Genomic DNA, 16,655 nt, shown 5'->3' with positions numbered 1-16,655 from the left:
GCGTGTTAGGCCAGGTGTTGTTCAAAGAAATGAGCCTTGAGGTCTTTTTTGAAGGTGACCTGACATTGGTCAGGTGGAATCTCAGTGGGGAGAGAGTTCCATAATCTTGTGGAGCTTCCGGAGAAGGATTGGTTTATGTTTTGCTTGCAATTGAAGGTGGGGTATTCGAGGAGGAGCAACTCAGCATTTCGTGAGTCTCAGACAGTGCCTGAGATTTTCTGTTTCTTGGAGAGGTACTTTATGAGTGATGCAGGCAGTTTTAAATTTCCGCTCTTGTTTCTATGGGAAGCCTCGTAAGGGAGTGTAGAATGGGGGAGATGTGGTTGAATTTCTTGTGTCTTGTCACGAAGCGAGTTGCCACATGTAGGACTGCTCTGAGAAGACCTAGGTGAACTCTGGCAATGATGGAAAGGAGTGGCATTTCATAGCCGAGTCTGGAGAGCACAAGTGCCTGGTAAACATTTAAGGCTGTGTGCTCGGATGAGGGTCCTGATTCCCCAAAGAAGCCTTAGCTGGAAACGGGCACTCTTAGCCATGGAGGAGATATGGTTCTGGAAGTTAAGACATCTCTTGAGGGTAAATCCATAAGATTTAGCAATCTGAATGATGGAGGGATGGTCGTCCATGTCTAGGAGGCAATCTGTCCAGTCTTGAATCGGCAAGTTAGCTTTCTCTGGAGAGATGAAAATAAATTCTGCTTCTGCTGGATTTAGTTTAAGGGGTTTGTTAGCCATTCAAGCATGAATTCTATTAAGGGAGTTGGATAAGTGAGCGGAGACTTGATCTGCCTGAGATCTTCAAGTGGATTTGAGTGTCAACGGTGTATAGGTGGAAGACGACTCTTGAGTTCCTGAGGATTGTGCAGAGGGGTTCGAAGCAGAGGTTGAAAATGTTTGGGGAGAGAATGGAACCTTGTAGGATCTCTTGTTACAGGCTGACTTGATCTGACATGGCATTCCCAATTTTTACAATTTGGGAGCGGTTAGTTAGGCAAGAGGTGAAGGTAAGAGTTGAACCATTTAGGGACAACACCATCAATACCCATTAGATGCTTTGGGGTATCTAGCAGCACCTGGTGGTGTAGTTGTACAGTTTGTTTGGTCTGTCTTTTGTACAGCAAAGTGGGGTAATTGAAATCCTGTCATTTCTTTGCCCAATAATACTGATGACATGTGCAACCCACCCAAAAACATAATTTGTCACAAACATTTCATTTCTGTTAAAAGAAAAACACCTAGGTGTGCCTCACCTATGACTGGCTGCTGCAGCCTTCTAGCTCCACCATCACGTAAGTGGGCAACAACATGTCACATAAAAGTGAGACTTTCTGGCATGTAACTGACAGGATTAAAGAACATTTATTTGCAAGCCAGTTATACTTGTTTGTCACAATATTGTGGTTTTAATACCGACCTGCACAAATATTGACTCCACAGTATCAACTACCACTATATCATCAAGTTAATTATATATATAAGGAAGTGCAGATGTACAGATCTTAACTCCAAGATACATAGCTTGACGATATAGTCGTAGTAGATATTGTGGGGTGAATATTTTGTAAGTTATAATGAAACCCACAATATTGTGGTATAACACCACCAAGAACATCTGCCATGAACCATTGCAAGTCTCTCATTAGTCTCAATGGATTAAGAGATAGGTGTTTGCCAGTCAGGTTTATTTTAAAGCCTAGTATGACTTAACAAGAGTAGTTGAACAGATACAGGAACAACTAACTACCTGTGGCTACCAATCCCCAATCCTTCCTGCCACTCAGGCTCTGAACTGCTGGGAAATGGAGTGATTTCTTGACAGCCAGTACTTCTGGAAATAGCTGGAACAGAACCTGGTAATTTTGTTACCGTTCTGATATTTTTGATAGGACATTCAGAATCTGGGTTCAGATACTTTCTAACAATGAGGTAAACACAGAGGTTCTGAGAGCTGGAATAGTTGCAGAAGTCTCAGCCACCGGCAGTCCCTCATGTCTGCATTCCAGTCCATCTTTTTCAACCACAACGCCACTTCCTTACAACAAACTTTCCAGCCACTGACATTTGGGTGGTGTAAAATTGGAGTGACTCACGCTGCTCTTGCCACTGCTCCTCGTCGCTGTCGTTGCGCTGGCTCTGCTGCTGAGCTTCTTTCAGGCTCAGGTACAGCTCTTTCGCTCTCAGCTCTTCTTGTCGACGTATTTCTTCCTCCCCGCTCTGTCTCTCTTCTTCTTCTCTTTTCTGAAATGAAGCGATAATGAGATATCAATAGTTATTTCGTATTTAACACAATGTGGCCATCTTTTAGGCGGATCTCCTTTTCGCTCCTAGTAGCCCGCCCCAAACCCCAAATGGCGGATTAACTCTACTTTGTGACATCACCATAACAATGATACCCATGATCACTAAATATGTACAATGTTTCCATGTTCTATACGTTTCTGTATACTGATGTTTGGGGAAGATTAATTTGGGGAAACCTTAATGACTTATTAGTGAGTGAAAGCACACCGTGGAGGAGGGGGGCATGCTCCTGCATTGCTGGGGTATGTGCCAGTGTTTGTTACTTTAAATCCATCAAACAGCATTATTATATAGGCAGACTAAGGCAGGTTAGCATGAGCAAATGATATGTTAAATATGCCAATTAGTCCCCCTGCCCCCCATAAGTTGTGTGCCCTGCTCACTATGCCACTGTATTCAAGCTAGTCTGGCTGATGAGGGGTGTTTTCCTGAAACCGGTCCCAGGATGCTTGTTTCCGGTCCAGCGAGGACCCGGCTTGGCAATTTGGGCTGGACTGTTCCCATGGGGCACAGGGTCAAGACTGATTTGCATATGGCTGGGTCCAAACTGGGGTGGTGAAGTGAGCAAAAGAGCAATGGATTTATACCAGATCGCTTGACTGGGGGTGAATGTTTGATTCATTCAGCATTCCGTCCATCATTTGTTGCTGTAGCACTGCTCACTAGGGGCCTTCTTAACAAGGCGGCGTTATGAAATTATCGCCGCTTTTGCATCCGTTTTCAGGCGGAAAGCGGCGATAATTTCATCGCCTTATCAGCAAAGACACGTGATTGCTGATTTAGCTGACTTAGCGCCCGTTTGCAGCACGCCTCCGATCGCATCGCTAAAGAGATACAAAGGAGGCATGCCTGACAAGACTCCCTTGGGAAAATATCGCGATATTAACAAGGGAGGGTAGCGATTTTTAAAATCGCGTTAAGTATGCCTTAACGGAGGAATTTAACGTCTGTTAAATTCCCGACTAAGGCATACTTAACATGGGGGCTGGATTTTGTGGCTAAGACCACAGGCCCTATCATCTAGGATGTCGCCGTTTTCTACCATGGAAAACAGCGATATCCCAACTTTCTCTGGAATTTTTAACGCCTCAGCGATGCGCGTTGTTAATAAATTCCATAGATAGCCGGCGATAAATATGCAAGCGCTAAGCGCACTTTGCAAAATTTATCGCCGGCCCCTTGTTAATATGCCCCTAGGTTAGGCACCTTATCAGATGGATACTAAGGGGCAGATTTACAAGCCCCTTGCGCCACTTGTGCGTCACTTTTCCCATGTTAAAAATGACGCAAAAGTGCCACAAGGGCTTGTAAATCTGCCCCTAAGAGTTCAGGTGAGTGTGTGTATGTGTGCGCTGTGGGGGTGGGGGGCAGGTGACGGAACTCACCAGAGCAACTTTAAGTGACTCGAAAAAGTGACCTACAGTTTATATTTTAAGTGACGAAAACAACATTGAAGGTCAGTGACCACTGTATTCGCTAACATATATAATGCCACATTCAAAATATTCGAATACTTAATTAATTATCAAAATACCTCTGTTGTGCATCTGTACGACACAAATCGTATATGCAGATAAAGTGATTGCAGGTGATTCCGAGATCTGGACAGCATGGCAACCTTGAACCGTGCATTCCCAGCACTTACATCGACCTGCAATCTGCAGATGGGGAGTTTTATATGCAGAGCATACATTTGCTGCGACCAATGGAAATGATGTGCTCCGGACCAAGCAGTAACAGCAAAACGAACTTAGCCTGAAAATTCACACTGTCGCTCGGGCGGAAGCCGGTTCAAAAGAGGACAATTTTTCCAAGTGGAGAGGAGAGGCGACTGACTGAGTGTGTTAATGACTCAGTTAGTGGAGCACGGGATTTGTTTTTCGATCGCTGGCTGAACACAGGAGGCTCTCTTTCGGTAACACCCGAGAAAGATGGCGCATTAATGAATCGACGAAGTTATAATGGAGCTCGCGACGCAAGCGCCATTACCACCGCTTTTATAGTCCCATTAGCCAATCGTGATTAACACACGCATAATGAAAACAAAATAAGCTCCCTGTGATGCCAGCAACAATCATGTTTAATCGAAAGGGAAAGAAGATAGGAAGTTAGGCTCACAGCAAGAGGGTGTCTGGGAGGATATACCTCAAAAGAGGAGTATGCGTCTGATTTTATAAGGCGAAATAGCATTGCTGTTTATAAGGTTCAATTTATGCCGCTGGTTGCATGTGGTGGGCACCTGAACTTATATTTTATCATCAGGCGCTGACCCAGTGCAAGAGAGAAGTTAGAGGGGAGGAAGAGAAATATAGGAAAAGAGTTACTTCATTATAAAGTGGGGATTAAAAATGAACCAGGCAATGAGGTAAAGTGACAGGAAGTGTAGGGTGGAGTAACGAAACAGCATAAGGTGGAATCAAGCAAAAGTAGGCAGGGTTAGTATGCCAACCATTGATGCAGACCAGCATTTAACACACATTTTCCTTTAAACATTTTTATTCCTGTGAGTGTTTGTGTAGGCAGGGCCCAGTGCACTGCTTTGCCTGGGGGGCTATAACGCTGTTAAGACGGCCCTGGGGTTGACCATGCTTTTAAAAGTGACAGGCTTGCAAAGAATCCAGTTCCTCCCAGTTTTAAGGCAGTGCCTAACAACGTCTGATGAATTAAAAGTGAGAGCCTTTACATTTATTTCACAAATGTTTTACTTTAAAATTTTAAACCTAATTCACACTTGGAAACTTTCCAGATCAAAAACAAATAAAATCTGCTAAAAATGAACCCCGACAAGTGATGTATTTATAACAGCCCCATATTTTGAGATTGCCTGCTCTTTCAGCAGTGTTTGTTTCCTTTAGCCTTTGTGAATGCTCCTTCTTTCCTTGTTGTGGGGCTGTTAAGTCCCACAGCCTCAGGAGTTTCCTGACCAGACGGCTGATAGTGGGGGTAAATTTCCTGGTGAAATAACCACACACTAATCCATAATGATGCGTAAAGGGACACTTTGTTAGGACAGGTTTTGCAGTACTAGAGTAACTTCCATTTAACGTTACATAAACACCAACTTCTTCAAAGTATCAATACCCTTCCTCATTCTTTCATTTGTCTTTCCGTCCTCTTTATGTTCCCTGGTCTCTCTCTCAATTACTCTACTAGACATTCTCCAATGCAAGCTCCTTGTTGTGTTGCAAAGCCCTACACACTCTTTTTTCCATCCCCTGTGCTCCCATCCTCCCCGCCAAGGGGCGGCTCTTCCCCCATCTGACTCACCACCCCCCAAACTCATGCAACATGCTGGTTTACCAACCATGTCCAACTGTGGCAAAACTTGCCTCCTCCGACTCCTCATCTGCCAGGGGATGGGTGGCACAATTGAACTAAACCTAACCTGCCTAAATGTGAAGGAGTCGTCCAAAGAGGATGACCATTCACCTTCCCCTGCATATATACCCCTCCTACAGCCCCACCCCTAGCCTAACCTAGCCCCGGTCATGGCCTATACCATTCTGATGAAGCCTCCCGGTTAGAGAGCGGCTTCACCTGTCACTCCCCCCGGGTCCCTTGATCGCGAAATAACCACACTTCACTCCACGATAAAGCATAAAAGGCAAATTTGTTAGGAGAGTTTTGCAGCACTATTGCAAATTTTATTTACATTTACATAAACTTCAACTTCTTCAAAGTATCAGCACCCTTCCTCTTTCTTTCATGTGTCCTTCCATCCACCTCACATTTCCTAGTCTCTCTCTCAATTACCCTACCAGACATCCTTTAATGCAGCCTCCTTTTCCTTTTACAAAGCCTGCCACAGCGTCTTTCCCTTACCCTCTGCTCCCACCAGGAAGAACCCCGTAAGTCATTTTCGTGGCCCCTCCCCGGGCTCCTTTTGTCACCCTACTCATAGACTCCTTTGCACTGAATTGTCTAATTCCACAGCTTCCTCATCATATACCGCATTTCCATCAAATGATACACATTCCCAAAATGCAACACATGCACCCTATCATTGCAAAACAAAAACTGCTCCTCCTCCTTAATGCCGCCATGGGATGTCATGCCATACAAAAGACCCTCATAGCTCTGTTGAGCTTCCTCCTGGCTTTATCAATGTCTTGATGTTTCACTGCAACCACCATTTTCTACAAGGGACAAACTGCATCTAACACAGGCATGTCCCTGCAAATTGCTTTTTAATCAGTTGAAGATCCTCCTTCATTAGCTGCAATAGTGTCAGCCCGGACAACTTAACCAGATCATTTTCACCCAAGTGTATAAGCAACATGTGCGGGCACCCATGTTGCATAACCAGGTTCACCAAGAAAGGCAAAAGGTTGCCCCAACACATCCCGCTTTTCTCCCACCATACCACCCGGTGCCTGCCACTGGGTACTTCAAGGCTCAGTCCATAGATCTGTTGATCCACATATTTAGCTGCCCATCGCGCAAATTTTTTTCCCACAGTCCACGTCAACAAATTACTCGACCCTGGACTGCTCACACACCCTATGATAAAAAAAAGATGTTAGTAGTGCTCCCACTCCTAAACGCCCTCCATAGCCCAGTTGCCACCTGTTTCCACACATAGTTTTCACAGCACCTAGATCCTTGATAACCTAGTCACCAAATATGCCCCTTATCCCACCCCAACTGTGCCGCTGCCGTGGCCACCCCTATCCTGAAAGAGTGCGTCCCAAACCTGGTTGGGTCCTCTCCCACCTGCTTTAATTTCCTGTGCAACACTGACAAAAAATTGAAAGCCATAACCCTCTGCCAAGATAGAAAATCTCATTCTAAATGTGGCCAGGCCACAACAAAAATCTGTTGCCATTCCTGCACTGGACAAGCATCTAGCCTCCCCACTTCACTTGGCCACACCCATCTATCCTTCCCTGTTTGTTCAGTTTTTGAACTGTGTAACCAGATCCTCAATGGCCCCTGTTCCAGCCAGATCTCCTCATGCATTGCTCCGGTCTTCTGCCCCAAGCCCAGTAACCCAGAAACCCTGAATGCCAAAAACATCCACAACATGCACAACCTGAAAACCACAACCTCAAAACGGTCACAACAACATACCAGTAATAGCTCCATTATGTGAAGCAACAACTCAAACGTAATGGCCTCCCGCGGTTGAGACACCGTGCCCCTCCCTTTACCCCACCGCTTTAGAATCCTACCTACTGTCTCTCCTTGAGCCAGGTCCTCTCCCCAATACAGTTTTCCATAAAAGAAACCCCAGCAAATTTCCGTTGTGTGGGTTAAACCCTTGTCTAGCAAATACAAAACAAAACTGATTACTCTCCCTTCCTTGCTTCTTTGCTCCTGGTCTGTTGCCATCTGCGAGCTCCACTCAAAACTCCTAAACTCCCTCCAAACCAGCTATTAACTCTTCCTTGTCGACACTACTAAGGATTGTTCTACTAAACCAATTACACTCATTCCTTCAATGGCAAAATGTTGTGTGGGAGCTGTGTCTTCCTGTCCTCTGCTCCCGGTGCCAGCTGATTAAATCTGTGCCACTGTGAACAAGATAAGGAGTCTGCTACATCATTGTTCACCCCAGGCACATGCTTAGCTTGGAAAACAATGTTCAACTGTGAACATTTCAACTTAAATTGTCAAAATAAGCGCAGCTCTCTGAGGTCACAAGCTTTCTGCCTGTTCACCAAGTCCACCATAGTCATGTTGTTCAGATCGAAAAGCACCATTCTATTGGGCAACTCTCCCACACCACAAATGTCACCACCAGAGGTAAGAATTCTGAAAAGGCAATGCTGCGGCCCTGTCTCCACCAATGCCCAGGCCATCTCTTTGCACACCATCTCCCTCACAGAAAAGGCCAAAACCATGTGCCCCAGCCGCATCCGAAAAGATTTGCATGTGCCAAACTATGTCGTTATCCAAAAACAGCATGGACACACCATTAAAATACTTCAAAAAGAGCCTCAACTTGCATAAGTCCACCTTCAGCGACAGTGAAATCCACACACTGTGATGAGGCAGACTTGCCCTGGACATAGCCATATCCCGCTGCAAAATGTCCTACCACCCGCACTACTCTGCAAGCAAAGTCCAAGAAACCCAAAAGCTTCTGTATCTTCCTCAACTCCATTCTCCGCACCCGGGACACAATGTTTACTACGCAACTTTTACAACACCGTACTTTACAACGCGGTCATTACAACGACTGCGTTGTTACCACGTGTGTCATTACAATGCAAGTCGTTTCAACGACTTGCTCTAGGGGGCGTGCAACACCAGGGAATATGTTGGAATTTAAATCCAACACCTTCCCTGCTGTTGCGCAAACTGGAGTAGGAATAGTAATTAATACTATTCCTAAGTCCAGCACTCGCTAGAGCAAATCGTTGAAATGACTTGCGTTGTAATGACGTGTGGTAACAACGCGGTCATTGTAACAACCACGTTGTAAAGTACCGCGTTGTAAAAGCACGCGTTGTAAAGTGCTATATTCTCCGCACCCCAATCGCCTCATCCAAAAATTGTCTAATCTCCTTGACTTTGTCCTGTGGCAGCCATGCCACCAACTCTCAGGTATACAACTCAATTCCCAAAAAGGTCAAAACTGTGCTCGGCCACTCAATTTTTTCCAGCGCTAGTTGGGCACTGACTTCCTAAGCCAAATCCTCAATATGTCTCAACTCCCTCCAACACTCTTCTGAATTCTGTTGGCCAAAAATCTAAAATCATCCACAGAATGAGACACCTCTCTGTGATCACTCCTCTTGAGAAAAAAACAGCAAAAAGATACTAAATGCTTCAAACAGTGCACAGAAAATCGGGCAGCCCATGGGCAACCCCCTATCTACATAAATAGCCCCCTCAAATTGCATGACCAGCAAGGAAAAATTTGATGGATGAATGGGTATTAGTCGATAAGCTGATTTGATGTCAGACTTGGCCAATTCGGCCCCTTTCCCGAACTGGCAGACTGAATGTCCCTTCCACTTTCTTTGGCACCACCCCCAGTGGGGATACAATCAAATCCAGCATGGGCGACTGAACTCCCTCGCGGCACGTATGGATCACGTATCGCAAAAGGTAGAGTAGCACAAAAACAGTATTGATGCACTTGAAACGAGAGTCTCAGGCTCCGATGAACGCCGAGGCGCAAGAACAACTTCCTCGCATGGACAAAGTCTTTGACATCATAAGGGAGAAGAATGAAGACCTCGATGCGAGATCAAAGAGAAATAACGTTCGCATTATGGGAATTCCAGAGTCCACAATCATAACGATCATGGAAAATTACATCGAAGGGCTCTTAAAAGATTTATTCAGAACTGATCTGTCCGCAATGTTCCTGGTTGAACGTGCCCACCGCACGCTGGGCCCCAAGCCTCCACCTGGTGGTCAACCACATCCGATACTAGCTCACCTCTTAAATTACAGGGACAGAGGCACTGTTCTACGGATGGCCTGCGAGCAAGGATCACTACAATACCAGGGCAATGCCATCACTTTATTTCCGGACTTCACCCAGGCGGTCCAGGCGGCACGGAGAAAGTTCATCCCAGCAAAAAAACTGTTCCAAAAGGCAGGCACCAAATATGCAATGCTCTATCCTGCCAAGCTTTGGGGGCAGACCGGAAGCAGGCCTATGATATTCATGGACGCCAGTGCAGTGTTAAAGTTCACCAAACAGGCCGCACAGAAGCAGCACAGACAGGAGGGTGAGAATGACACATCACCGCGTGGCCAGCAGAGCGGCAATGACTAGACATGTAGGACATAACATGTCCAACACAGGTGATCACCACCTATCCCAGAGGTAACAGAATAAGGGGTGGGCCGGTGCGGGCTGCCGGAGTACGCAGCAGTAGTTACACCCTAGAGCGTCAATATGTAATATTACTAGTCTTGAGTTGGGTTAAATTTGGCTGTGTTCTCTCTCTCACAAAACCTGTTCCATGATAAGTGTATTTGTCAGTAAAGCGAGCGCTCTGCCACCTTGCTGCTTTGTGACAGGGCAGGATGTCAGCAACCCCACGTTCCCCCTGGGATAAGTCCCACTAGCCCTAAGATTTCAGGGCGTAAGATGCTGTTGGGATCATTAAAAGGGGTAACACAACCTGTTTGGGGGTTGGTGTGGGCGGGAGGAGGGTAGCAAATGTTAATGTTATTTGTTGTTCACTGCAGTATGCATTTCTAAAGAACACACGTGCCCTAGACCTGGGGAAATGTCTACACAATCCAGACACCCTCATCAAGAGCCACGTGGGGGCCTCTGTAACTGGGGCGCGTCAAATACGGGTTAACAGGGTGCACTGTGATAGGTTCACTCATTCAGGTACATACAACGGTGTCAAACACGCATACATGTCAACACTAACATGCATTACTTGGAACGTGCGCGATCCGAATGATCATAGAAAATCTAGACTGGTACAGTCATATCTTACCAGACATGAAGCAGATATATGCCTCCTGCAGGAGACCCATCTGAAAGATGATGCCCACTCTAGATTAACCTCAAATAGATGGAGTGAGATATATACTTCTAACTACTCGAGCTATTCATGGGGGTGGCGATCCTGATTAGGTGGGCTATTACCTGGAAAATGCAGCAGAGATCAAGGACACAGAAGGCCGCTACATAATAATACGGGGTACACTCTTTGAACGGTGGGTCATCATCACCAACACATACCAACACGTACGGCCCTAACACTGACGATCCTGAATTCTTTTACAATGTGTGGCACAAAATTCAGTTTTTGGGGGACGCCGCAATACTGTGGTGAGGTGACTTTAATGTAGTGCTGTTGCTCATGGCTGACAGAGCAGGATTCTCATGCACGCATCATCCACAGGCAGCTACTGCCCTAAAAGCACTAATGTCCGATCACAATTTACTGGACTCATGGCGCATATTCCACCCCAACGCCCGAGAAGGTACATGCATCACGTAACAACACCACGCTTGGTCCAGACTCGACTTCTGGCTAACATCTAAGGACTAACACTCCTGGTCCACTGAGGTCACACCATACCTGCACGCTTACGGACCATGCCACCATTATGTTAAAGCTCTTAGTGCCGAAGCCTTATATACAGCCATTCTCGTGGCGTTCTCCCCCTAATGCACTACTGGATGCCGTATTCAGAGAGGAGATCAGGACACACATAATGAAATACTTTGACCTCAATACGGGCTCTGTCTACTCTGCAGGGACGCTGTGGGAGGCATTTAAAGTGGTGATTCGGGGTTCCTGTATAGCTCTTCAATCAGGGGTGCTAAGGGACATCCAGGGTTGTCTGAGCAGGTTGGAAAAGGAGATACAAGCATTCAAAGTGAAATACTTTCACTCCCCATCGTTCGCACTGTTAGGGCGCATGCGTAGCAAACTCACAGCTTTTCAGCAAGAGGCGATAAGGTAAACAAGCTTCTTTCATAAATATGCAACTGCACGCAGATACGGTGAAGGGGACCGGCCGGGAGGACGCTAGCGAACCTCCTGAAGCAACCCAGAGGCTCTAAATACATCACAGTGCTCTCCACCTCTGATGACAGTATGGCACTCACGCCACCAGCAATTTTAGACACAATGAGAAACCTCTACACTCAGTAAGACACCTCTCAGTCTGACCCACCTGACTCTGGTCTACAAGAATATTTTGACTCAATAGAACTCCTGTGGCTCAGTAGGGCACACCGCAAATATTTAGATGCTCCATCCACAGTCGAGGATGTGCGGAGGGTCATAAATAGCCTGCCGGTGGATAAAGCCCAAGGGGCAGACGGTCTTTCGACTTAATTTTATAAGGGATATTCAGAGCTACTCACTCCCCACCTCCTAGCAGTTTACCAAGAGGCCTCAATAGAGGGAGTCCTACCCAGGTCTATGCGCGAGGCCATCATTATAACACTGCTAAAGCCTGACAAAGATCCCTCGAAGTGCAACTCGTACCGCCTGCTCTCATTAATTAACTTAGATGCAAAGATCTTCGCCAAACTACTGGCCAGTTAACTTCAGCCGCTACTCCCATTAATTGTCAGGCCGGATCAATCCAGATTTGTGCCTGGTAGATCTACCTCACATAATCTTAGGAGGATATTTGCGTTTCTACATTATCTTGTCCCTCACGTCTCTGCGATAGCGGCACTACTAGACGCCAGAAAGGCCTTTGACTCTTTTGAGTGGGGGTTCCTATTTTCTCTGCTCCACAGGCTGGGTCTGAGTCCCCTATTCATACAGCAGATCAGGCTTCTCTACACTTTGCTCACAGCATGACTTAAAGTCAATGGATTGATTTCTGAACCCATAACTATCACCTGAGGGACCAGGAAAGGATGCTCTCTATCACCTTTAATATTTGTGATAGCGACAGAGCCATCGGCAGCCAGGATAAGGCAACACCATACAAATCGGGGGATTGGGTTCACCATGAGAGTGCTAACCGTGTCAATGTACGCAGATGATATTGCTTTATACATGACAAACCCTAGGGACAACTTCGCACCAATGACAAAGAGCTGGTGCGTTATGAGGGCATTTCCGGGGTGGTGGTCAATTGAAGAAAATCCGTCATCATCCCGCCGACAACAGGGACACAGGCCTTTGACAATGAATACCTGATAGTGTGGGCGGATGGCCGGACACGGTAGTTGGGCGTCTCGATCAGTAGCAACCTACAAGAAGTCAGGACAACCAACTATGGCAGGGCGGTGGACTGGATAGTGGACCGGTTAAGAAGATGGAAGGCACTGCCCCTTTCTCTGGCGGGCCGCATTGCCATAACAAAAATGATCATCCTTCCAAAACTACTGTATTTATTTGTGAACATTCCCATACCAATTACAGTACAATTTTTCATCAGGTCACTCATGATTGAGCTGGTGTGGGGGGGGGGAGACAGCCTAGGGTATCCTAGGAGATATTAACTCTGCTGCTGGCACAAGGGGGACTGGGAGATCTGGACTTTCGCACTCTATGCTCATAGCATCCAGGCTAATTTTTTACACTTTTGTGTACACCTCACACCATTTCAGCCACATGTGGCAGTCAAGATAGACAGGGTAACACCACTTCCCTTATGCACAGCACTCTACCAACAATATAAACGACCGCAACATGAAGTCGACACCACAGAAACCTTGTGCTGGGCCTGGGACAGACTCTGCAAATGGGCAAACACAGACACATTATATGCCCCCTCAATGCCGTTGGCGAATAACCCACTGTTCACAACACTGATGGATGGAAGTGCGCAGGCACACGCACACTCACACAATATTCACAATGGCCAGGACCTATACCCAGGGGATAATTTCTTAATGCTACAACAAATGTGCGGCTCTGCACCTCAATCAGCGTCTGACACACTATTATATTATCAATTACGTGCCTCGTGTCGGGACAGATTCAGCACATTTCCAAATCCGCCTCCGTTGCTGCCGGCACTAGAAAACATCATAACTGTGGAATCGGGCCAAGAACTAGTGTCTCAGCATTTACTCTGTCACACAGAGAAATTACCCCATAGTCGTTCCATCATCATGGAGAGCATGGGAGGAGGACATAGGGTTGGACATAACAGAAGAGCAGTGGGACTTCTGTTGTAGACAGTTGGAACAATTGTCTCCGAAATACCGCCTATGGCTTATTCACTTCAAACATATACACCGCCTTTACCGCACTCTGACACAGCTACATCTCATGGGTCTCTGTGGCCAGATAATAACTGCTGGCGATACGGGACCCACCAAACGACCCTCATCCACATAGCTTTGCAGTGTAGGCCTATAGTCAACTTCTGGCGGAAAATATTTCATCATATCACATATAACAAGGCGGGAGCTGCCTAGCTCACCACTGGTGGCGCTGCTGGGGGTTGTTCAAGATGTTCCACCACTGTTGAGGTGGCTCATAGCAATGCTATTGCTGCTGGCTAAGAGACAAGTGGCCCTGCACTGGGGTGCCACTTCCCCCCGACCACAAGAAAGTGGATAAAAGACGTCACACACTGTAGGGACCAATTGTCTTGCTACTGGGAATTTTTACCCACACAATGCTGTCCCAAAAACATCTGGGGCCCATTTACTAGCTGGCTGGGCTCTGCCACTGCAGATGACCCCTGACACGATATGCACTGGTGTCTGCCCACCTGCACCCCAGTGATCCTTGGCATCCCAAGCAAAATCCTTTTGTGCAAAACCCATTCCAAACGTAAAGCTCTCTCTTTCCAGGTAGGCCTGCAGCCAGGGGGCAACTTTCTCTATTCTAACTGGTGTGGAGGCCCTTGTGGCCAGCAAGGGCCTGGTGCCCCCCTTGTGGAGGCTGCCACTGTTCTGCGGGGGTTGTCATTGTGAAACATTTAATAATGGGGTGTCTCCCCCCACAATTGGAACACTCATGCTTTAATTTACAAAGTTGTATGGTGCAGAAACCTTTAGTAAAGTTACAGCACACCAATGCATTGGCTCCTGAACCATTTGGAACATAACATGCCCCCTGTTGAGCGGGACACTGCTGAAAAGACAGGTAAGTGAATAGTAGGCCACTCGCCATGTGTGTCGTTGCCGGTGGATGATTGGAAGACATCCACTGTAAACACAGTTCTGAGTCCACATCCTCCCAAGGCTTGTCTGGATTGATGTTGACTCGTGCCCTAAATTCCTCATTGTGGCTCAACCATGCATAATCCCCAAAATGCATTTGTGCTTTCCTGATAATATCCAACTATTTGAAGAAGGCTATTGCCCTGTCCAAATGCTTCTCACAGTTATACTAGCATATATGAGGAAGGCTGACATCTAATACCCCATGTTATTGGGCACCCTGGGTTGTTGCACCTTTTCCCATTCCTCCTCCTTAGAGCCCTCCTTAGCTTGGATGTCCCTATGCAACAACATGAATGCATCCACGCATTTGTGTTTCCAAATCCTGTTTTTAATCTTGTCTTAGATGTGACAGCACAAGGGCATCGCTAAACCCATGTACGGGAGTATCCTCCTGTACTGCTCCCCTTCCTCATTGTCATCCCCATCCTTGTCCTTCATTGTTTTGCCCACACCGGCCTCAGCATCTTTACCTCCATTGTCACCAGCCTTCTGTTGCTCTTGCATTGCCAGCCGCTCAGACCTTGTCACCATTGTTTTCCTCCAGCTACCCTGTAGTCCCCGTGCCCATCCCATACGGACCACCAATCCGTCCTATCTGTAGGCATTCTTCCGCTTTCTCCCAGCTTCCCTGTAGGTCATGATGTTTTCCTCTGGTGCCTTTCTCATCCGCACTTGACTTTTGGAAGACACCAAGCGTGCCTTCTGTGGCCTTTACACCCACCCCACCTGACTTCTCCCAGTGCAACCTTGTTCTCCCCAATCGCCATCTCTCACTTCCCCTTCCTCCCATTCGTAATTGCCCTCATCAAAGTCAAGCACCAACTCATCTGCCACTTCCTTCTCCCAGTCATTCCTCACCGTTTGTGCACTCAAACCAGAATCCAGCAAGGGTACATCCTGAGCATTTCTAATTATTCGTGTCATGCTTGCCAAGTGTGACCAAACCTGCAGTGTATGGAGGGCTGCCGTCGACCTTCCCACCACTTCAGACCGACGTCCTGGGGTCGCAATGTGCTCCCATTGGCATCGCCAACCTAACGCCAACCTGAGATGCTGGCATTGTTGCCTTTCCGCGCTCCATGCTGCTCCAAACTGCAAGAGATCCTTCACCTTTAGCCTCACGATCCATTGAAGCTCTCTCTGTGCCTGTCTGCCCATCCACTACCTTGGGTACCCATAACCATTGACCTCTACCTGATACAGTCCCCTCTCGTCCCTTTCCCCCTCCCCTACAACAGGCATTCCCTTGACTCTCCTATCTACATGGCCCTGCTTCAGTGCAACTTCCCTCTCCTTACACATCCTCTCCAATCACTCTTCAGTATCTCTAAGCAGCTGGTGCTGCTCCCTGGTATTGGCCTCCAAATCAACCCCAGTACACCGAGAGGGCTGACTCTGGCCAACCCTGCCAGTCTGTGTGCCTGCTCAGCCCCTGAGCCCCCAGGGACTATTTGTCCCACAATGCCACTGTCCTCCCTCACAATGTAATCTCCCCTCTTTTTCTTTTTCATGCTCTGTGTGCCACATGAGCCAGGCGGATCCAGAAGCGTCCAGGCCAGCCCTGCCCTGTTGTCCCTTCCCGAGCTCCTCATGGACCTTGCCATTTCCTCAACTCTAGCCGCCTCAGTCAACCAAGCCGCCCCAGCCGCCCTCATTTCAGTCCCCTCTGCCCCCTCCCACTCTCACTTGGTGTCCCTGCACTCTCATCGCGCATCGTCTCACTGGGCCCCACTACCACTGATACCTGCATCTTTTTCTTTGCTGCTTTTCCCTTC

General features: G+C 47.2%; 1 protein-coding gene across 2 annotated transcripts in view; it reads right to left on the bottom strand.

The window, feature by feature from the left end:
* The window catches only part of SH2D4B (SH2 domain containing 4B), a 1,373,617-nt gene that overhangs the window by 792,379 nt on the left and 564,583 nt on the right, over window positions 1–16,655 (bottom strand). For both annotated transcript variants that reach the window (XM_085608516.1, XM_085608523.1), the window contains one exon: window positions 2,090–2,237. In XM_085608516.1, the coding sequence (XP_085464642.1) occupies window positions 2,090–2,237 (148 nt within the window). The remainder of the gene's footprint in view (window positions 1–2,089; window positions 2,238–16,655) is intronic.

Source organism: Triturus cristatus, chromosome 1_2, assembly GCF_964204655.1.
Source record: "Triturus cristatus chromosome 1_2, aTriCri1.1, whole genome shotgun sequence".
NCBI lineage: Eukaryota > Metazoa > Chordata > Amphibia > Caudata > Salamandridae > Triturus > Triturus cristatus.
Note: the sequence above shows the minus strand (reverse complement) of the source record. Positions and strands in the feature narration are given on the sequence as shown.